Below are 23,441 nucleotides of genomic sequence, written 5' to 3'. Positions count from 1 at the left end.
TATATAGTTTGTAAATAATGGTTACTTGGGGTTCTGATGAAGTCCTAGCATCTTTTAAGGATGAAAGTGCTTAACCCTGCAAACTTTTGCTGTGATTTTTTATTTACTGTAAAGTTCGCTTTCTGTGATTTACACTGGCTTGTGGCGTCTGAGTAATGATTATGGTTTTACTATTGGATTACTGGTAGCCACCTGAGTTTGTTTCACTACATGGGCTTTTTTGTTTTACTAGTGTTAGTTTATTAAGCTGCAAGGACACACAATCTTCAAGGCACTTGGATGTAAAAGACACCATGGCACCGATTCAAATCAGTAGGGGAAAGTTCATCTATGCCTTGACTTGGCCAAATATCCCCTAGAAGTATAAATAACACCTCAGGTCATTCCTGAAAAGAAGCTACTAGCCTAGTGCGACTAACCCAGTCAACAAAGAATGAATACACTTATCCTGTGAGCCAGCATTGGCTAGCATAAAATTAAAAGTGCATTTTCTGTCACATCAACATGATTTAGTCTATTTACTACTGTATTAGTACACATGCAAATAATGGTTTGCATGCTTTATTAACTTTCAGTTATTCACTGAGTTATTTGTTCTTGATTGATTAACCCTACTGGTCAAAGCCTATTTTCAGAAGAGACTCAGGAAGAAAAGCTTCCAACACAAAAGTAAATGGAAATATAACATGTTATATGTATTACTGAAACAAAAAAGCAATATTATTAACTGTGATGGTCTAGACAATGACCCCTTACTGAAATTCTGAAACTAACTGCGAGTCAGCAGAATTTAATAACTTCAATGTCTTTAAAGTTCATTTTTTTGCAGATGTACCCCCCCCCTTTGTGGGGGCTTTTATCACATCCCTAACTCTACACATATCAACTCCAGGCTCATTACACCTACAGGTAAGGGCAAAACCTTTAAAAAGTCAGACTTGAAATTATGCTAAGTTGCAATTATCAGCTTCAAAATTATAAAGGGGGGAGCACAAAGCAACATGTGACAGCTACAAAACGGCCCAATAGTAAGTGACTTTTTACAAGTGACTTGAGAGGTCACGTAACAGTTTGATATACAGGCTTACCACTTCTGAACGACAGGCAATAATGCAGGTTGCTGTAGTTATAATGTAAAAAAAAAAAAAAAATCAAGATTACACCAGTACTTATTGACTTATAATTCTAGATCTTATTAATCAATACTGCCTTACATGGCCTATTGTAACACTTAAATGAGGTAGGTACAGCACTTTGAAGGAGCTCCATTCACATGAACGTAACTGCATGGAGTGTGATAGTAACTTAAAACCTGTTACAGACATAATTAATTTTATTTCAGCTGTTAGCAACCTGGTTAAATACTTCTAACAAAATGTAATCTAGACAATACTATTTTACGAAACAGTTTTCTGCCATCCTTCCTGTTTTTTTTTTTATTTATTCTAGCACTATAAATAGATGTGACACGGTAGCCTGCACACTATTTTCACTGCTGAATGGACGATCTCTTGCTGGCAAAGTGATACTGATGAGAAGGTCAATGCCGTGATAGCAAATACGCCAGGTGTAGACATGGACTGTTAAGCATAAGCAACTAGTATGTTACCCTATATGTAACGTCCATCCGCCCCTACTTGGCAAATGCAAAATAACGTCTAGCCTGAGATGAAACTTGGATATAGTACATGGAGTTGCTGATTATGTTCTGAAATTGGAAAAAAAGACAAGCTTGTTATGCACCAAGACAACCTTGTAATGCATCTCTCTGACAGCATACAGGTGCATAGCAAGTTTTGTTATGCAAGTGTTTACACCTGTTATGTTCTAGTCTCAAACTACAGCAAAAAAGCAGCCACAAAATAACAGCAAGAAGCTGAAACAGCTATGAAACTAGTAAAACATTCCTTGCTGCCAAACAAAAAGAAAGAGAAGTGTTTTAACAGTTTTTAAAACTATTGCGTGTCAGAGGTGCTGTCTTTGTGGCATTTTCACACCTATAAAACACCTCATGCACATATACTTTTTTTTCCCACTTGACTAGTAATATATTAACCCAAACTCCTGTATATTCATAAGTCAAAGAGTATCAGAAATACAAGGTCTAGGGACTTGAATTTTGTCTGTGACTTAAAGAGACCATACTAGAGAAACAGATACGTGTCCCAGAGACTGCCCCTCCCATGAACAGGCTTCTCATCCATGTGAAGCTGAGTTTGTCTATTACCCAGTTTAACAGCAACATAGACCAGTGGAAGAGGAACAGGAAATTTACACCAGGCCTGGCACCCGTGTCCCTTATGGACAGAGGTATCTTATAAATGCCTGGCCCTCAAAGTTCTGTTTGGATATAGGACATCACTACTCTTTCAGGAAGACTTAGCTAGCCTTAGAAAGCATCCCCCCCAGTCATTAGCCTAGTAACAATCTATGAATCTTTTAGAGCAGCTGACACTCCATACATTACAAAGAATTATGAGACCTGACCATTAAACACTTACGCGTTTGCAACATGAATGTCGATGTTCATCTAACATGAACTTCTAAACATCCATGTCTTGAACCTATAACACCTTTGTTATGATCGCAGAACCAATCATAATTCTACATATTTTGTTATATGCCACTTTCCATTTGGTAAGCAAATTATTATCAAGATGAAGAGGAGTGTTCTGCATAGCATTCTGGGTATGAAGGCAGGCTTTGCTGCTTATTACCTACATTACGGAGTAGACGTCACTTTATTCAGTGCAGTATTCCTAGGTATCGATGCATTTCCTCGATTACACTGACAATGTGATGTGTTTTCCAAACTTACAGTCAAGTAATCCAAGACACTTTCATCACTGGACATCTTCAACTGGTCCAGCTGAGCAAAAAATACAATCTAAGGAACGATTTTCAAAGTATATGACTTTAATCATTTTTTTTTCATTTAGTAAAAAAGTTTGATGTTTTAACCCAGTGGCTCATTCTGTCAACATTATTTTACAGACTTGGAATTAAACTTCTGATGTAATTCAACAGTTACTTGTACTGTATCAAAAACTATCCTGCGCTCCCCCCCCCACTTCCGTGTTTTCAGTCATACTGTTGGTAAAGCTGGAGAACAGCAAAAGTCTAAACTTGGACCCTTGATGTACTTCCTTTTTAACAGTATCAGGTATGATCATGGGAGTTTTGTCAGGAGAACAACTCTATTTTACAAGAAGCTATAAAGCCAGCAAAGCATAAGTGAACTGAAGCTAACCTTTGTTAGCTGTAGAATGAATAAGATGAGACCCACCATATCAAAGGCTTTTGAAAACTAAGAAATACTGTAGCTACATTCAATCGTCTTACCTCAGCAAAGCAGCTGATGAACTTGACAACTTTAGCGTTAGTCCCACGACCTACCCAGAAACAGTTTTGGTAGCATATTCTACGCTGTGAAATACAGTATTATTTTTTTCATTTTCTGATTCACCATCCTTTCCAAAATTTTAGCCAGTGGACTAAATACCTATAGGCCTTTTTATTTATTTTCTTTTAATATTTTGTGCTATGGCTCCGCACTATTATGATTCGGCTCTTCTTCTACCTGATGGAACATCCTCATTTACTTTCATTTAATCTTCAGTTTATTAGCACTTTAGATGTCTATATTAAGCATATTAGAGATAGGTACCTATGGATAATGAACCCGGATATCTAAACGTTGCAAGCAACCTTTTATTGGCATGATGATTAAAGGTTTGATATTAAAGAGTCTTATCTTACTGACTGTAGTGGGGGCGGCTGCGGTGGTGCAGCGGTTAGCATTGCCTCCTCACAGCAAGAGGTTCTCCGGTTCGATTCTTGGCTGGGGTGCCTTCTGTGCAGAGTCTGATTGTCCTCCCACATCCCAAAGACATGCTGTAGGTGGATTGGACACTGTAAATTGGCCCTAGGTGTGCGTGCATGTGTGTGCCTTCTGTGGAAGGTTGGGCGCCGGGCTGGCAACTCGACACCGTAAAACTCCACTGCCAATCATGAGCGGACAGGTGATCCGCTGTGGCGATCCCTAACTGGGCAAAGCCGAAAGAAGAAGAAGAAGAAGATCTTACTGACTGCAGTAGTGGCAAACTTAAAACCAACATAGTAAGGCCATCATACACTTCTAAACCTTCTAGCTGGAGTAACGCAGCTTGTGGAGTGCAGTCAATATGGTAGAAATGTGTTGACCTCCAAGGAAATTGTAACCAAGGGAGCAACTGCAAACGAAGACTAGGTGGCTCTGGCAGATGCTAAGATGTACACTCATGGGATAGAAGGTGCAACCTTTTCTGTATGAGGAATGCACACAAACAGGTAGCAGTCTGTCCTTAATCAGGGAAGCTGCCCACCAATACAGGCCTACATATGTGTTTTGCACCAGCACTGCTTCATGAGGTACTCTACAAGGAAGCTGGTCTTATCTTTGTTGAAACCTGCCAAGTAGGCAGACTTAAAATTATGTTTAACATCACAGATGGAGCTAAAGAATTACAGCTAAATTTCAAAAAGGTGAAATAACTACTCACAAGGTAGCACTGCACATATTAATTACTCTGAGAATTTGTTTGAAATACACATTACTTCGGGTCACCGATTACAAGTCAATGTCATTTGTCTAATTTAAGCTACTTACTTCAAAATAAAAATTCCTACAACTTTGCATACACACAATTTTTTTAATAAGTAACAATTTACACCCTTTTCTACCTATGTTTAAACTTAACATGCTTTCAAGAGTTCTGCTGTATTTTTTTCCTGCTATCACTAAAACCGCCTTTTTCCAGAATGTACAGTTTTGTTGGCATCACCATCATCAGTTTTCAAAAAAAATCTGCATTTACATGGTCAGAAAAACAGTTTAGAACTTTCTTTTAAATTTCTTACATCAGAGTAATTTACCGTCACAAAAGACCAACAGTTACTGCATCTGTTATGCGGCAGTTACCTGGTTGAGTTCCCAGTTGTGTACCATCTGCAGTGGGTACTGTGAAATCAGATTCCCAAATTGGGGAGTTTTCACCATAAATTTCTTCTTCAAGCATAGACAGGAATCTGTTAGGTATTTAAATGGAAAGTGAAAAATGAATGGAAAATTTCAAAACTAAAACTAATCAGGGATACTTATCAGTAAAGTTAAGCAGTTGTGTGACACCAGCTGAAATTATATAATAACATGCTCCTAATTTACATAAAATTGTTGATGAAAACTGGATGGCTAAAAAAAAAATGAAACAGTAGTGTTGCAAGCTTTAACCAGAGTTGACCTACAGGGAGCAGGCTTGTTCATTACCAATACATTTCCTCTCACATTTGTAATTACAACAAAGTATGGTACCTACTACCACTGCTCAAACAGAAAGCACACAGTTTGAAGCATCCTGAATGGTCTTAATACTCATATGCAGAACATCTCTCTCCAATGGACTTTTATTTATTTCAATGGTTTAACTGCTTTAATCCCACTGTGCCAGTAACCCTTTTTAAGGAAAGATACAAGTACAACTCCAAAACACATGGAAGCAAACTAGAACAGATATCACTATATGGGTATACATACAAGTTATGCACACAAAAACATATGGTCACTGAGTAGGATTCATGAACATTTTACTTTATAACCAAATCAGCAGAGGTTCTTTAAAATGATCAGAGATAAGCAAGAACAAAATTGTGAAATTCAGAAAAATCCTATAGCCTAGACCACTACATAACATAAAATGTTTTAATTTTTTACAAAAATGTGTGCTTAAAAAAACAGTACAGCACAGTACAATGCAAATCATTCTGCTACGATATACAACAGACAATCCAGACTTACAGAAAGAGGGGGAACCAGCCGCATGCCACAACAGTAGGGAGCAGCAGCCTCAATTCAGTTTAATACTGAACGCCGTTCACTGTGCAAGGGTGGTCCAGTGCATCCCTAAGATCATTCAGTGTCTGCCACACCTACCACCCCACAGCAAGGTACCAAGGCGTAAAGTATGGTAATCAGACAGCACCTTGGCACACGTGGATAAAGCCCCAACTATGACATAGGTAATCAGGGTTAGATAGGCAGCTAGATATTCTGAGGCATTGACAGGGAAGGATAGCATGCCCACTTGGGAGGGGTGAGCTTGGGGCACAATATCACCACCAGACCTCCCCGGTGCAGATGTGGAAAACAACTGCAAATGGCTGCCCGAGAGTGGGTGGGGCATTCTACAGATATCAGATGCTTGCAAAAGTATGAGATGGTCCACCACATGTCTCACCTTCCGGGGTGTTATTGTGAACATGCAGTGGTGGGGGAAAACGTAAGAAAATAACTGTCTGGTAGCACTGTGATGATACTAAGTGATCCTTGACCTCTTCACTGACCCTGGACATGTGACAGCAATTAGCCTGGGAAGGTGAGTCTGGTAGATCCGGTGAACAAAGGAGAAATTTGGACCAACTGATGGTCAGCCGTGGGAAGTCAAATAGGGAGAAAAAAAATTATATATATTTATATATTATTTTAATCCAGCAGTACATGAACAGCATGTTAATCATGGCAGCATACGAAGCATATGTTAAACATCTCCCTAAAGCAATATATTTAGTATAGTGTTAATGATGCTTTCGAAAAAAGAAAAAGGGGGGTATAAGTTAATCCTGAACAATAAGAAGTGCATGTGCAATGTTGGGAGTTAGGTACCCCTGGACAACTAAAGATGTAGAAGATTAGAGAACCTTATTACACAAATCAGCAATGTGTGTTAACATTACAGGAGGTAGTATACACAACTGCAGTGAATAAACATGTATTTTAACATTAGAGTTGTGGGAAGTCAATGACCGTGGACAATTGGTACTGCTTATATAATCCTAATACAAATCTTCGAGAGATGAAGAATCCCAGAAATAAGCATTACTATGCTTTACAGTGAATTATACTGATTGTGTGATAAGACACCATACAAGTCCTGATACCAGTAATGACTGTCAGCTCTGGTCAGCCCATACAGCTCAGGCCAAAATCACTGTGGAAAATGCAGGTCAGGCCTAGACTACCGTGGAACACTAACAATCGATTCAATGCACAGACAGCTAGCACAACACAGTGAAGTTTGTGGAGCTTTGTGCTACAGAGTGTGTTCGCTTGCGTCATGTGACAAATGTAATTTCCATTAAACCTTCTCAGAAACATTTCACATAGCTCAGGTAAACAGACAAGGCAACAAAAGTAAAGTACAGTTGTGTACACTTACTATAAATGTAGATGTTCGAGTGCATTCACTGTTGCAGTCATTACACTTGGGCTATCTGCTTGCAGGTAGCCCTCAGTCGGCCCGAATACCAAAGACTTAGTATTTCTGCGTCAGTTGCTGTCGCTTCAGGACTCGCGTCAGGTCGTCAGGGGTATAAAAACAGGCAGCCGAAGCCATCACATCAGTTTTTCTTGCCCCAAATGTCAGGAGCCCCCCCAGATAGGGAGCTATGGTATGGTGGGAAAAACACCACCAGTAAAAAGTAAATACCAACAACTCTGTAAGGAGTGAGTAATAGACATAGAGAGGAGAGAGAGAGAGAGAGAGAGAGACAAGGGGGCTGGAGGGTGGGAAAACCAGGACCGCAACAGTGAATACACTCGAACATCTACATTTATGGTAAGTGCACACAACTGTACTATGTTCTTCGTGTTTCACCGTTGCAGACATCACACTTGGGTTGATTCCCTACGCTGAAGAAAGGGTGGAGGCAGTCAAGAAGAGTTGGGGCTGGCTAGTATGCCCTGCAGGACTGCTGTTGCAAAACCTGCCCTAGATTTGGAAAAGATAGGCAGGTGGTAATGCTTGGTGAAGGTGTGTACAGAACTCCAGGTAGCAGCTTCCAGAATGTCCCTGGTAGGGACTCCCCTGAGGAATGCTGTAGAGGTAGAAGTTGCCCTAGTGGAATGTGTTCTGACCCCCTGAGGGGTTGGTTTCCCATGGTATTTGTAGCAGAAATGGATAAAGTGTTCTAACAATTTGGAAATTGTTTGTTTGGAAATGGCCTTGCCCACTGCCCCAGGTGCAAAACTGACTAGTAAATGGTCAGACTTCCTGAAGGGCTTAGTCCTATCAAGGTAGAATCGGAGCTGCCTGTGCATGTCCAAGGAGTGCAGGATCCATTTTGAGGATTAGGGAATAAAGTTGGCAAATGGATGGATTGGTTGAGAGCCACACTGGACACCACTTTAGGCATAAAGGAAGGGTTAGTCCTGAGGGAGACCCTGTCAGCATGAAAAATAATGAAGGGTTCCACAGCCATACGTGCTTGTAACTCAGACACTCTTCTAACTGAAGTGAAGGCCAGAAGCAAGGTTGTTTTCCAAGAGAGGAATTTTAACTCTGCTGACACTGCAGGCTCAAAGGGGGGGGGGGGTGAGTTTTTCCAGTACAAAGTTAAGGTCCCAAGCAGGGGTGGGTGCTCTCCTTGGTGACCTTAAGTTGTTTGCCCCTCTCAGGAACTGGTTGATGAGAGGGTGAGAGAAGAGAGGTGGCTCAGTGTTGTAATGAGCAGAGATGGCAGAGGCATGGATCTTAATGGAGGAGAAGGATAGGCCTCTGTGGAGTAGATCTACTAGTTAATCCAGGATTAGAGGTAAGGAGGGTAGTGCTGTGTCCTTTCCTTTAGATTGAAAACAGGAACAATACCTTTTCCACTTATCAGCATAGGATTTCCTTGTACTGGGTTGTTCTGGCTTCAAGAATGACGTCCAGCACTTGCTTGCTTAGGCCGGTCACTGGGGAAGAATTCAAGGAATAAGCCAGGCTGCAAGATTCAGGGTTTGCAGTTGCGGATGCAATATCTGTCCCCCCTACTGAGTGAGGAGGGTTGGGATCTGGGGTAGGTGCCAGGGTGGCACCGGTGACAGGCTGCGCAGTAGTGGGTACCAGTGCTAGTGTGGCCAGTCCGGGGCAATCAGGATTGCCCTTGGTCTGTCTTGTCTTATCTTGAGTAATATTCTTGAGAGAAGAGGCAGAGGGGGGAAATGCATAAATTCAGAGGTTTACCCACTGGAAGGATAGGGCTTCCACTTTCCAGGTCCTGCTGTGAGGTGTCCTGGTGCAGAATTTGCTGAGCTGGTGATTGCAGGGGAAGGCAAAGAGATCCACCGCTGGGGTCCCCCATTTCTGAATCAGAAAGTTGAAGGTGCTGGGCTCTAATTGCCACTTGTGAGGGTCTAGGAGATTTCTGCTTAATTCGTCTGCCAGTGAGTTTTGTTTGCCTGGCAGGAATTGAGCTTGCAGATGGACCTGCATGTCCAAGGCTGTGTTCCACAGGGCCATGGCTAGCCTGCAGAGTGGGTTCCCCCCCTACTTGTTGATGTACCACATAACTGTGGTGTTGTCTGTTTTTATTAGTAGGTGCCTTGGTGAGAGTAGGGATCTGAAAGCTGTCAGAGCATGCTGCACAGCTAGCATTTCTTTCTGGTTGATGTGCAGATGAAATTGACTTGGGCTCCAGTGGCCCTGAATGCACTTGCCGCCCATGTGTGCCCCCCAGGCATAGTCTGATACGTCTGTGGTTAGGGTCTGGGCAGCATGGGGTTGAGTAAAGGGCAGTCCCTTGTTGTGGTTGCATGCTGCTGCCCACCAAAGAAACTCTGTCCTTAGACAGGGTATGATACGAATGATGGTTTCCAGGTCCTGAGAATGTTGGCACCAAAGACTTTTTAAGTACCACTGAAGTTTCCTCATATGCAGTCTGGCATATGGAATTAGTAGGATGCAAGAGGCCATGAACCCTAGGGCCTGCAGGATTTTCCTTGTGGATAGCTGGGTTCTGGTGGCCGTTTGAGAAAAATAGTCTGTCAGATAGGCTTGTTTTCTGGAGTGAGAAATGACATCTGGGATACTGTGTCCAAGCTTGCTCCCAGGAATACAATCTTTTGACTGGGGACTAGTTTTGATTTCTTTTCTTTGATGGTGTACCCCCAGGGAGGTTAGAAGGTTTTTTTTACAAATGTCAGGTGCTGCAACAGCATTTCCTGACTGTCTGCCTGAATCAGGCAGTCCAAGTACGGGTAAATTTGAATATTTCTCTGTCTGCAGTAAGCAATGGCTGGAGCCAGGCATTTTGTGAAGACTCTGGGAGCAGTGCATAAGCCAAAGGGAAGTGCAGAGAACTGATAATGCATAGATCCTGCTCTGAAGCGAAGATATTTCCTGCATGACTCCCTTATAGGGATGTGCAGATAGGCTTCTTTCAAGTCTAGGGTGACTAACCACGCATCTTTGGCTAGCATAAGTAGAAGCTGCTGCAGGGTGATTATTTTGAATTTTGGTACCATCAGGAAGGTGTTAAGAGTTGAAAGATCTAGGATTGGGCAACCACGTGCCCTCTTTTCTGGGTACCCGGAAAAGTCTGGAATAGAATCCCTGACTCATCTGTTCCGCAGGAACAGGATGAATTGCCCTTATAGACAGCAGGGATTGAACTTGGTTTTGTGCCTCTGCCCACTGGTTTGGAAGAAGGTCTGGGAACCCTTTTGGAGTTGGCAGTGAGTGGAAGTAGAATTTGTACCCCTGGAATACAATGTCGAGGACCCATTTGTCTTTGGTGCTGGACATCCAGTTTTTTGCATGAAGGGCATGTTTTCCTCCTAGGGACACAAGCACCTGGGCAGAGGTGGGGAGTGGAGTAGAGAAGTCATTGTGAGGTCTTACCGTAGGGAGGTAGCTTAGCACCCCCTGCTTTGGGGGTGGGGGCACTCCATTCCTTGGATCTCTGCATACCCTGAGACTGTAGTCTGGGTAGACTGTTTCCCCTGGGTCTAGTTTGAGATGGCCTGGAGGGGGCTGGAAAGGACCAGTATTTTGTGGGGCAATGCATACTGAATCTAGGAGGCTGCACTTGTAAGAATTCTTTAATTGTCTGCATAGATTTACCTTTTCTTCCATCTTTTTAAGAACCTCTTTTGCTTTGGTGTCAAACAGATTGTACTTGTTCAAAGGAGCGTTTAATAACTTTGATTTGACATGGTCTGGCAAGGTGTGCTCCTTAAGCTAAGCATGTCTTCTCAGTACAGAACCAGTGACTGCTGCCCTGCAAGATGCTTCTAGGGCGTCAAAGCCACACTGCAATGTATGCTTGCTGACTTGTCTTGCAGAATGGCTAAGTTCCTGCAATTCTTTATTTTATGCATAGTCCGTAAAGGTAGCTATTTTTTGCTTAAGTTCCATAACATGTTGCTGATACTTCAGCATGTAAAACTGACAATTCACAGCCCTAATAGTTGCAGAAGTGTATACTTCCTTACCCCATTTGTCCAAAGCTCTGGAATCCCTGTCCGAAGGGGTGGGATTCTTAGCTGTAGTTGCCTTGATACCGTTAGGCCCCTGGGAAATTATCTCTGGGTCAGCAGTAGGATTTTTGAAAAGGAATTTATGAGAGTCAGGTACTCTATAGTACCAGTCTGATTTCCTAGGAGCAGGGGTAAAGTATCAGGAGTAAGACTGGATTCCATAAAGACATCATCAACAACTTCCAGGACTGGGGGAACTGCTAAAGGCCTATGTTGTGGCAAGTCTAGAAATTCTCTGAGTCTCTTTTTGGACTGAGGATAGTCTTGGCATTCTCAATGGAAATGCTCTCTTAAAGCATGTAAGGTTTCACCAAAAGAAAAATCCTCTGGAAGAGAGGCAGAGGGAATGGATTCATCTGCATCTGAATCCTCATAAGCAGATAAGGGCATGTCTTCATAGTCAGAAACCTCAGAGTCATCGGACTCTTGGTCGATTGAAGCTGTTGGGGACTGATCTCTTTTTCTCTTAGCAGGGGAAGGCTGACTTCCCCTAATCAGCATAATAAGGTCTTCTGCCATTCTAAGCATTTTATGTCGTGGCAAGGGAGCAGATGCATGCGCTTTGGTCATCAGTTTTCCAGGTGTAGCGCTTACTCTTGGCCTTAGAAACTCGGTAGTTTTAGACAGAACTGAAGTCGTCGGTTTGTGTCGAACATCGGTAGTGTGAAGAACTTCCTCAGAAGCTGGTGCCTGCTCAGTGGCTCCGGACCCATCCAAGGTAGAGACATCCCCGCAGGTTCCATGGTCGAAGAGAGTCTTGCTGCACACCGGACTCTGAACGGGTCGTGGTAGAGGCCTGCGAATCCACTGAAGCGGGCATCAGGGGCTGTGAAAGCACCTCACTGAGTACTGATGAACTGGCGACTAGCTTAACGGAAGCGTCGTCTGCAGCTTTGGACCTGTGCGGTCTGTCTCTGTCTTTATCCTTATGTTTTTTCAGAATATTGGTAGTCAGACGGTTTACCAAAGCCATTTTGGAATACGGAGATTGAGAACAAAAGTATTTAGCAACAACAAGGGCCCAATGAGGAATGGTTCGGGCATTGAACAAGGCACAAAAGCGACAGCGAGGTACATCGTGGTCTGGGCTAAACAGGTGACGCAGTAAAAATGAAAATCTCGGTGTGGTATTTGCTTTCCACAGGCAAGACAATTGTTAACTTTTATTGACATCTGTTAGAGCAAGAAAAAAGGATCCCCAACGGGGTACTTAGCTTCAAAAGACTTTAGGATAATTCAATTCGTAAATGAAAATTCAGGTAGCGGCCGACCGGCACTTGTGCAAACTGCTTCTGCTTCGGGCTGCTCGGCAAGAAGACTGATGTAATGGCATCGGCTGCCTGTTTTTATACCCCTGACGACCTGACGTCAGTCCTGAAGTGACAGCAACTGACGCAGAAATAAGTCTCTGGTATTCGGGCCGACTGAGGAGTACCTGCAGGCAGATAACCCAAGTGTGATGACTGCAACAGTGAAACGAAGAACATCGTATGTATCACATGTTTATCCATTTTTTTCCAAGCCTATATCAACCAGTAAAACTGAGAGGAAGTTTGAGAATGTATGTACAGACTATTGCAATTCTTAAGTATTGATTTTACATTCTGGATTAATATCTTGTAAATGTGAGCACAAATAAAGTTGGTGTTTCATGGAAGAAAGAAAGAAAGAAATACAGCAACAGTTACAAATTCTTTGCGTTTGCCACCAAGTCCATCAATAAGGCAGGTGGGCTCCTTATATTCCAACTACATCTTAAAATTATGGAATTCTATCCCTCTCACAGTCAAACTGACAGACAAGTTAATATGTTTTAAAACTTAGCTTAAACATAACCTTAACAACACTTGTATTTGTACACGTTCCACACCCAGATAAGCTAACCTAGACAAAAATCATAACTGCATAGCTACTTCTCTCAGAACATCCTTGAAGATAGTCTATGCAGAAAGCATTTCTATCACTCTCCTCTCTTCCCTTACCATCTACGTCTTATACCCCACCTTCACCTTACCATCTACTTCCTATACCCCACCTTCAGCATCCAACTCTTTCACTCTTTCTGTTGCACACTCCAACTATGCACTTATGCAATTTAACTAAGTAACTTCCATGAAGATTACTGTCCTGGTGTACTACAAGTCACTCCTCCTTATTCTTTAACTATTTTAATTTAACTAAGTAACTTCCATGAAGATTACTGTCCTGGTGTACTACAAGTCACTCCTCCTTATTCTTTAACTATTTTAATTTAACTAAGTAACTTCCATGAAGATTACTGTCCTGGTGTACTACAAGTCACTCCTCCTTATTCTTTAACTATTTTAATTTAACTAAGTAACTTCCATGAAGATTACTGTCCTGGTGTACTACAAGTCACTCCTCCTTATTCTTTAACTATTTTAATTTAACTAAGTAACTTCCATGAAGATTACTGTCCTGGTGTACTACAAGTCACTCCTCCTTATTCTTTAACTATTTTAATTTAACTAAGTAACTTCCATGAAGATTACTGTCCTGGTGTACTACAAGTCACTCCTCCTTATTCTTTAACTATTTTAATTTAACTAAGTAACTTCCATGAAGATTACTGTCCTGGTGTACTACAAGTCACTCCTCCTTATTCTTTAACTATTTTAATTTAACTAAGTAACTTCCATGAAGATTACTGTCCTGGTGTACTACAAGTCACTCCTCCTTATTCTTTAACTATTTTAATTTAACTAAGTAACTTCCATGAAGATTACTGTCCTGGTGTACTACAAGTCACTCCTCCTTATTCTTTAACTATTTTTCTTCTGATGAATATTTTTAATTCCTAAGAATAGACTGTACACACATGGTGAGAGTGGAAAAGCAAACAGTCATACCCATTAGTTACCATATATGTATGTGCTACTGTAACTCAATCACAAAAACTGAACTAATATTATGTGAAACAGTTCTAAAATCTACGATACAATTTCATGTAAGGACATTTGGTGTTAGCTGTACTATCATACAAATTCACAATCTGTTTAAACAAATGTTAAACAACTCAATAAGGTTTGTAAATATTAACTTTATGTGAAACATTTCTGCATATTATGCTATAAATTTATGTAAAGATATTGATTCTGTGGAGCTTTTCCAGGCAACAAAAATAAATTGCCAGATACTATAATTTTGACCAAAGAATTACATTTAAGAGAAACCGGATGGAGTGCAGAAAAAACATAGCAACTGCTCCATTATACACTAGTTCATCAAGTTTGTAGGAGGTATAAATTCTTCAAATTAAAGAATACCTATGCCAATCTGGTTGAGATTAATATTATGCTCATTCATCCAAAAGCCAAAATTTAAAACTTGGTCAGAAAAGCAAGCAAAAGACTATAGCAACTCATTCAACAGTGTAATACACTCAGCATTTAACACAAATCCTTAGAATGTGATCAGTACACAACCTCTAGCACTAAGACTTAAATAAATCAATGTCTGGAAGAATTAGGCCATCTGCAGGAGTGTCACTATTACATCACTAGCAGTACTTCTTTCACGACATCTAAAAATGTCATCTCTATTCTCCTTCTGTTAAGCTGACTTCAATACAATGCTGTGCGGACCTAGGGTTCTATTCTTCTTGTGTTAAGCTGACTTCAATACAATGCTGTGCGGACCTAGGGAGAACCTTTACATAACATTAATACACAGAGAACCAGTATTATAAATCATGAGAAAAGTGAACAAGACTTTACTAATCCAATTAATACTCAATTTCAAGAAACAGCTTAAAAAGACAGCAACAACACTTCAAAAAACAAAGAACAAGAGCCAATCTCCATGGTGTAGAACAGTGGTTCCCAACCTTTTTTGACTTGCGTACCCCTTGGCAATCCATTTCCCTGAAATTGTACCCCTCATATTGTTGGCATTTGTAATAGTTGCTTTTATGTCCAATGTATGTGTTGTAAATGTAACTAATAAAATTTAATAATAAAAAACAATCTTTAATAATAAAGTGAACAAACAGTCCATATATATATATATATATATATATATATATATATATATATATATATATATATATATGTATGTATGTATCAGCGATTCATATAAATAAGTTATAAAGTTATCATACAATTAAACATTTCAAACTTAATAAAATTTCAAACTACAAACAATTATTAAGCAACTCTATCTTGCACATATTTAGTGTGAGCCTTGTGCTTGTTTTGAGGCACATAGTTTTTTGAAATTGGGTTCAACTGATGAAAGGTGTAATCGTAAATCTGAAACTGCATTCAGCTTATTACGATATTTGTTTTTAATTAAGACATAAGAAGAGAAAGCTCTCTCTGCTAGTTCAGTACTTGTAAACGGCAAAAGAAGCAAAAGGGCCTTGTCAGAAAGCTGTTCGTATTCTCTGCTGATGTTTGCCCAAAAGTTAATAAGAAAGTGTCCTTTGAATTCAGCATTTAAAGTACTATCAGTTGAAAGTTCAATCAACTTCTTTCTCCTTGACTGATAATTTAGCTGCCTGGACATATTGTTCTTCAAAAGGATTTGAAATCCAATAGATTTCTTCTTCAAGTTTGGGGAAGTACTTCTGTAAGTCCGATTTTAGCCCATTCAAGTGTTCATTTATTTTCTTCCTTATCTCCCGGGATAGATTAAGCTTGTTTTCAGATAAGAAATTATGCAGAGTTTCAAATACCTCAGTTTGGCCATTTTCAAGACATGACCTCCAAAAATCTATTTTTTTAATCATAGATTCAATTTTGTCTGAGACATTGAAGATCGTTATTGAGCTATTCTGAAATGTCAAATTTAATTTGTTTATAATCTGGAAAATATCTGATAAATATGCAAGTGCCTGAAGCCAATTACAGTCATGTAACTTGGAAGCAAGGAAGAAAGGATGGTCTTCAAAAAACACCTGGACTTCATGTCTAAGTTCAAACAGCCGGGTAAGTACTTTACCACGAGAAAGCCACCTTACTTCTGTATGAAGGAGCAGAGTAGAATGAGGACTCATCATCTCTTCACACAGAGCTTTGAAAATTCCTGAGTTTGTGGACTTCGACTTTATAAAATTCATCACTTTCACAGCTTCATCCAAAACAAGTTTTAATTCACCAGGGAGGTTCTTGCATGCTAAACTTTGTCTGTGGCTGCAACAGTGGCTCCAACTTATATTGGGAGCTACCTTCATGACAAGACCACGAAGACCAGAGTAAATCCCTGACATAGACTTGGAACCATCGGTACATAATCCACAACAATTAGACCAATTAATCTCCTTTTCTTTGAAATAACAATCAATAACATTAAATATATCCTCACCCCTTGTGCATTGTGACAGAGGATGACAAAGCAAAAGGTTTTCTTCAACTTCATTATCTTTCAAATACCTTGCAATAACAAGCACGATTGGCAACATCTGTGCTTTCATCAACTTGAATAGCGAAAATATTACTGCTTTTAATTCTACCTATTACTGTCATTTCAACATCATCAGACATATCTTCAATTCTTCGAAATATTGTATTGTTCGAAAGAGGGATGGTGGTCATTTTCCGCACATGTTCTTCTCCAAGCATACATCGCACGGCATCCGTTATACAGGGAGATATTAGAGTCTCGGCTATGGTATGACTTTTACCACATTTTGTGATACGGTAACTAATACGGTAACTAGCTTCAACTGTGTTTTCGTAGTCTTTGTTACCTGACAGGATGTATGATGTCAGATTCAATCTTTTGTTATTTTCCGCTAACCGTTTGAAAAAAAACTGTATTCTTTGTTTTTATAGTTAGCATGTTTCGTTTCTAAATGTCGTAAAAGTAGGGAAGGTTTCATGCTACCATTTGACAGCACTTCCCCACACACCACGCATTGGGGCTTAGGACAGTCTTCATTTCCCACATACGAAAATCCATATTTCAAGTATCCATCAGAGTACTTTCTCTTTTTCCCTCTTTGAGAAACTAAGGACTGTGCCTGGTTAGTGTTTTGCACCAAAATATTGGACATGTCTTGAGAAGTACTCTGATCACATTCCATGCTCATATCATGCGTCAGCTCTTTTGTGCCAGGTTTCAGCCACTTATCCATCACAATATCTAGTATTAAGACAATTACGAAATTAATTTTAATATTAAATTTAAATAATGATAAAAAGAACTGTAACTGTTAAGATAAGAAAAAACTAAGTTTCTCAACTTTCCATGTCAAAAATATAAGTAGTACTACACGAAAGCAAAATGTGTGTAATTTTGCCCCGCCCCACAGCCATTCCATTCTCCCATTACTTGGCTGTATCCCCACTTCTCCCCATTTGCCATAAACACTGTTCAAAACTATCAGTGTGCACACTTTTTTCTAATGATTACAGATATTTGGATTTAATTTAAAACTTGTATTTCAAATATGCTTAATAAAGCACAAACACTGACAGACATTTGCTAAAGCTAAACAAAGTGTCGCAATGAAAACAGACTTAGCATTAAAACTTCTGTGCCTCTGAAACTCATATTCACTGAATCAGTATTGAAATCCACATTCAAAGAAAATGCATCTGACCAGTGGCGGATTAAGATTAAAGGCAGTTTTCAAATCAGTCAGTATGACAATCTTAGAGGCTGCTGTTAACAAACATGTTCACCCAAAAGTCATACAACATTCCACTACATTCTCTTGCCAAACAAAAGTCATTAAAATAATGTAATTATTAACATATATCTCATTTAATTTCTAATCTAACTCTAATCTAAGCATCAAGTGCATCTCAGCAAGTACTACAATTCAAGTCTGGAAAGGACCACTTGATCTCCAAGAACTTAATTCACTTGGTCTACAAACATGTATCAACTGCTAAGAGTTAGTTACCTTTCCCACAACATGACTTGCATAATCTTCAAGCACTACTACTACTACCAGTGTTTCTCCTAGCTAAGTTCTTACTTTTTACAGGCATAGCTTTCAACTTTCCATATCCAAAATGAGGAACATCAGCCCTCATAATGTGGAACAAATGGGCAAAATGTGGAACACGCAATAATGGCTTACTAACAACTTCATCTGGAAGCTCACAGTTAAATGTGATATTCAGCTATTTATTGTACTTTTTTACAGTTTTAAGGCTGTGTAGCTATACAAAAGAGATGAGGGAGTAACAAAAGCCATAAGACAAAAGGCAAGCTAAGGTAAAGCTAAGAAAAACAAAAAAAAAAAGACTACCATGCTTGATAATTAGAAATATAGTAACTGCAACATGCAAACTATCCACTCAACTGAATATCAATATACCAGGCATATCTTCTAAATTCCTTTTCTCACTTTCAAAAACAGAACTGGTAAAGTTTACATAAATTCTAATGCTGTAATGATCACTTCAGCCGAATCATAATGCGAGTTGAAAATATGAAACAACTCATCAAGAGCAGTAAAAGACACCACACTAACATTTGACATACCACTGACTAAATGGGACTGAGATAAGGTGTTTTAGTTGGGGAGCTGATGGCATGCATTGAATAGTAATAAATGTTTACATGGCACGCATGAAATGCATATACACAAATACACCCTAAATATAAGATTTATGATTTTTAGATATACATTTTAATTTAAATTAAGTAAGGAAATACACATCTTGCATAGAGCCCTAATTCTAAGAACTGTTGCAGTAATGCTTAATGATGTATGCGCTCTCTGATACAATAATAAAGAAAAATGTAGAGCTACCAAATGATTGTAGGTGCAGACCTGTGTGCTGAGTTGCTACAGCAACCAAAATACACCTGCTAATGTGAATGCAAGAACACTATTAATTTGCTTTCACAACTGTTTAATGGGGTCCTGATATTTAATTAGCATGACATATTACCAAACGCACATCCCAGTCTAGAAACTATAAAAACCTGCCACTGTATGCCATTGATTACACATCAAGGTGGCAAAACCAATTTTATCACATCAAAAACTAGTGAGTATGCAAATATTCAATAACTTTGAGGGGTTTTTTTTGGGGGGGGGGCATACAAGTAGCTGGAACCTAAAACAGATATCACATATGTCCTTACACAGTCTTCCTTACAACTGAGATAAATCTGTTATAATTCAGACATAAACAGATCTGACAGCTCAGACTGAAATCTCTTTCTGCAGTTAAGACAAATAGAATCTCCATACAAAACAGTAGTAACACAGAAACTTAGTTTGAAAATTTCTCTCTCAGAACAGATTTCTTCTTAAAACCACAGTTGCACGACTACTAGACTACACTGGCATCAAACATTGAGTACAGCAACGCATCAACTGAAGTATCTCATCTTCTTAAGACTAATAATAAATTCATACAGAGTACTGTCTGCTGCAGAGTCATACATAGGTCACAGCAGTGTTTGAACACACTCATACTGAGTGATGGCAGGCATACATATACATTCCTTCTTTTCAAATTAGCTTCTGCTGAGCAAAATGAAATCAAGTGTAACCGTAGGCTGACAGTGCAAAAAAAAAAATCCACATCTGAATGCACAAGTTCGGAAATTCTAAAAGGTTATTCTCAGTCTAACTCTAAACAAAATTTTTAGAACACTTGTAAAATATTATTTGAAAGCACCTGTAAAATGCAGTGTTAACAAGGTGTTGTTCTTACCTTTCCTGTTTTCGTGATCCCACAGTTCCTGCACACACTAGACACAGAATTACATGCAGCGACACACAACCTTCTTCAGTTAACTGTAACGGTTACAGTATTCAAGCAGGAATACGTTGGTGCCTTCGCATAGAACACTTCCGAGTTTGCGCAATTGTGAAAGTGCCTAAGGCAGGATTACTTTCCGCCATTGCTAATTTTTCCCCGCGTACCCCTAACCGACCAAGCATGTACCCTTGGGGGTACGCGTACCCCGGGTTGGGAATCAGTGGTGTAGAAGAACAAAGTCGTGACTGTGTCCTTGATGAATCACAAATTAGTGGCTCAGAGACTGGTAGGGAGGTTGGGAGTGAGTGGCTTTTGGCTCACCCATCCTAGGTGGAAAGTTGAGGTTCCTTCTTTAAGTCAAGTGCTTTCAATGGAGACCAGTGAGTATTTTTCAGCTGCAATGTAAGTAAGGTACAGTTCATTTGGTGGTGGTGAGATGGATGACACTTTGTGTAGATTCAGTTTAGTGATGCAATGAAATCACTTGCACACTCCACCTACTTAGGGCTTCCATACCTCTTCATATCCAAAATTCCCACATTTGATGCACAGCTAAACACAGGATGTACCATCTCTCAACTCTGGTCCTGATGAATACAGTAGTGGTGATCTCACAAAGGGGGAACTAATAAAGTGAAAATTCTCTGGACAGGGGGTGGCCACCTATGCCAAGGCTGATGGCAGGATTTCACCAGCTCCTCTGGGAAGGGAGAAAAATGAGCCTATTGGGATAAGGTACAAGATCAGCATACAGGAAGAACAATAAAGCAAAGCAGATTGCACTTTTCCATTCCAGGTAGTGGCATCTGTAGCAGACAAGAAATTATCCCACAGGATCGATAGACAGGACAACAGTTACCAAAGCAGAGCAATCCACAAAACAAAGACAGGAAAAATAATAACAGCACAACATACTTATTAAAAAAAATCTAACATTATTTGTCTGAGCTCTAGAAGAGCTGACCAAAAGTTGCTCCGCAGGATTTACCTTCATTCTCATCTTTTCCGCACAACAATTTGCAAGTCCACGTATAAGGAAGAGTGTAAAGAAACACAATTTCTACAACATAAAATGCAACAAGTACAGCCATTCTCCCTGCAGAGCTACTGAAAACTTAAACCAAAACATAATTTGTCTACTAATTACATAATGCAATTCATTTTGGAAGGAAGACACTGCCCCTCACCAACAAACAATCACCTTAACAGTCAGTCACAACAGCAACAGCAGCTGCCCTACTAATGCCAAAAGAGATCCAAGGCACTGTAGAGGCAAAGGGTTTCATACTCAGACTGCAAAAACTTAACATGGTACAGCCCGGCCCAAGTGTTGAGGTGGTGTCTTAAGCCCTTACTAAATTATCAACAGTAACACAATGTATACATTGAAAAAACAGTGAATGATTTGAACTGGACATTTTATGAAGTACTGCGAAAATCTCTATTCTTGGAACCTTTCTGTTAGACTTTACAGTCCATGGGCTCCTCTGGTACAGGGGTTTCACGCAAATTCCACTGGAAAACAATACAAGGCAAGGGGTTTTCACCCTTCCCAGTGTTCCCTGTCTTGGCCAAGGAGCCCTTAACACACTTTGTTACAGAGGCACTCATGGACACCACCCCACTGTAACACCCTTAGAAGATTATGCTTACTTAATTGATCATCATTTTTTTTAATTCAAAACAGCCAAGTTGCCTGAAATTTCTCAGTTTCAGGTCCTTCCTTAAACAAAATTAAAATATCAGTGGCTATACTATTAATTTTAACCCAACATCTGGCTAACTTTCCAAAACCACTCTTCTACCATGGAGATCATAATCAACTCAAAATGTACAGAAGCAAAAGTGAATAACTTTAAAACAATAACTAGTAAGATTAAACATATTATATAGCAACATACCAGTATAAATATACTAAAGCAATACAGAGTGGTCAAAATAAAATATGATGGTTCCTATCCAAACAAACATAGTGCAGGTAAAGCCAACACAGCCACCATCTTATAGGTTCATAGGTAGGTACTAGGCTATCGGCCCAAGGGCCTACGTAAGCCTAGCCAACAAGGTTCCCTGGCTTACGCAACCCAAGAAAGTTATTTTCCTGTGCCACTGTCTAGTAGAGATACAGAAGTGATCCCCGGGGTGTATTTCCTATTTCCCACCCACTCATCAAGATTCTTCTTGAAGAGTGCTAATGAAGAACTTTGCTTGACATAGATAGGTAGCCTGTTCCAGAGTATGGGAAGTCTCTGGGACAGGAATCTATCCCTCCAGCATGTCCTGTTTATTGTGGTGACAAGGTTTTGGTCCCTAGAGCGTGTAGCTCGGAGGCATTGGGATTTCTTTTACTATCAAAGTCTGATATAATCTATTACAAAACCTTTTACAGTACATCATTCAGACTAGGATAATTCTGACATGCCATATCCTAAAATGGAAAAGTATGGTGTGGGCTTTCAACAGTCTATATTCCAGAACCTCAGTAATATGACCAGTTTCAACAGTCTATATTCCAGAACCTGAGTAATATGACCAGTTTCAAACAGGTTGGATGAGTGCTAAGCAGCCAAATGTTAGAAGATGCATACATACTTCATGGTGTGAGAAAAAGAAAAGTGAACTGTAATTCTGAACTCTGTTGCATACTGCCTCAGTTGGCACTTTTGAAAGAAACAAACCCAGATACTGAATACAAATCCACAATCCAAATAAACTTAGTACACGGCAAGTGGCTTCCATGCACACAAGGGACTTGTGTATGTGGAAGCCGTTTGCCATGTACTGAGCTTACTCAGTTGGCACGTTCATTCAATCATGCAAAGACCTGCACAAGGAGATGTAGATTTAAAATACTTTCACAATTTAGGAAAGAGGTAAATTGAATTATATCATCAAATGATTAATGTTTTTATTACTCTACACACACGTCTGAGTTTATGTTACATAACAATTACAAATTAATGAATCAACTGTGGTCTAAACGGCTTAGGTTACTTGATGTTATGCTCCTGAATATGATCACTCAATATTCTAGTATGAGATTTCACAAAAAGTACTGGATTTAAATCGATAAGCTCTGACAACACTGTGAGATGCTATAGCTAAGATATAAGATACTATACTATATTCCAAAGTTAATAAATATTACCTGTGGCAGGCACCATTTTTAAAACTACAATCCACTCTGCTACAGGCACCATGAGGAGCTCAGTGTCTCTCCAGTAAGCGTTTTACAACTGTAAATGCCTATTTATGTTGAATTGTGTTAGACATTTTACAACTGTACATGTTTATGTTGAATTGTGTTAGACACCTAATATGATTTATGCTTTACTATTGGAAGTTACTATGGCATGCTAGCATTTTGTCTGCACCAAGTTGTTTTTAGTATAATAGTATGGTCTATTTGTGTAGCT

General features: G+C 39.7%; 1 protein-coding gene across 2 annotated transcripts in view; it reads right to left on the bottom strand.

Moving 5' to 3' along the window:
* The window catches only part of KAT2A (lysine acetyltransferase 2A), a 647,704-nt gene that overhangs the window by 436,056 nt on the left and 188,207 nt on the right, over positions 1-23,441 (bottom strand). For both annotated transcript variants that reach the window (XM_044054728.1, XM_044054730.1), the window contains exon 7: positions 4,961-5,067. In XM_044054728.1, the coding sequence (XP_043910663.1) occupies positions 4,961-5,067 (107 nt within the window). The remainder of the gene's footprint in view (positions 1-4,960; positions 5,068-23,441) is intronic.

Source organism: Protopterus annectens, chromosome 13.part0 (genome assembly GCF_019279795.1).
Source record: "Protopterus annectens isolate FY-2018-M chromosome 13.part0, PAN1.0, whole genome shotgun sequence".
Classification (NCBI taxonomy): domain Eukaryota; kingdom Metazoa; phylum Chordata; order Ceratodontiformes; family Protopteridae; genus Protopterus; species Protopterus annectens.
The sequence above is the reverse complement of the archived record's forward strand: the minus strand, read 5'-3'. Positions and strand labels throughout refer to the sequence as shown.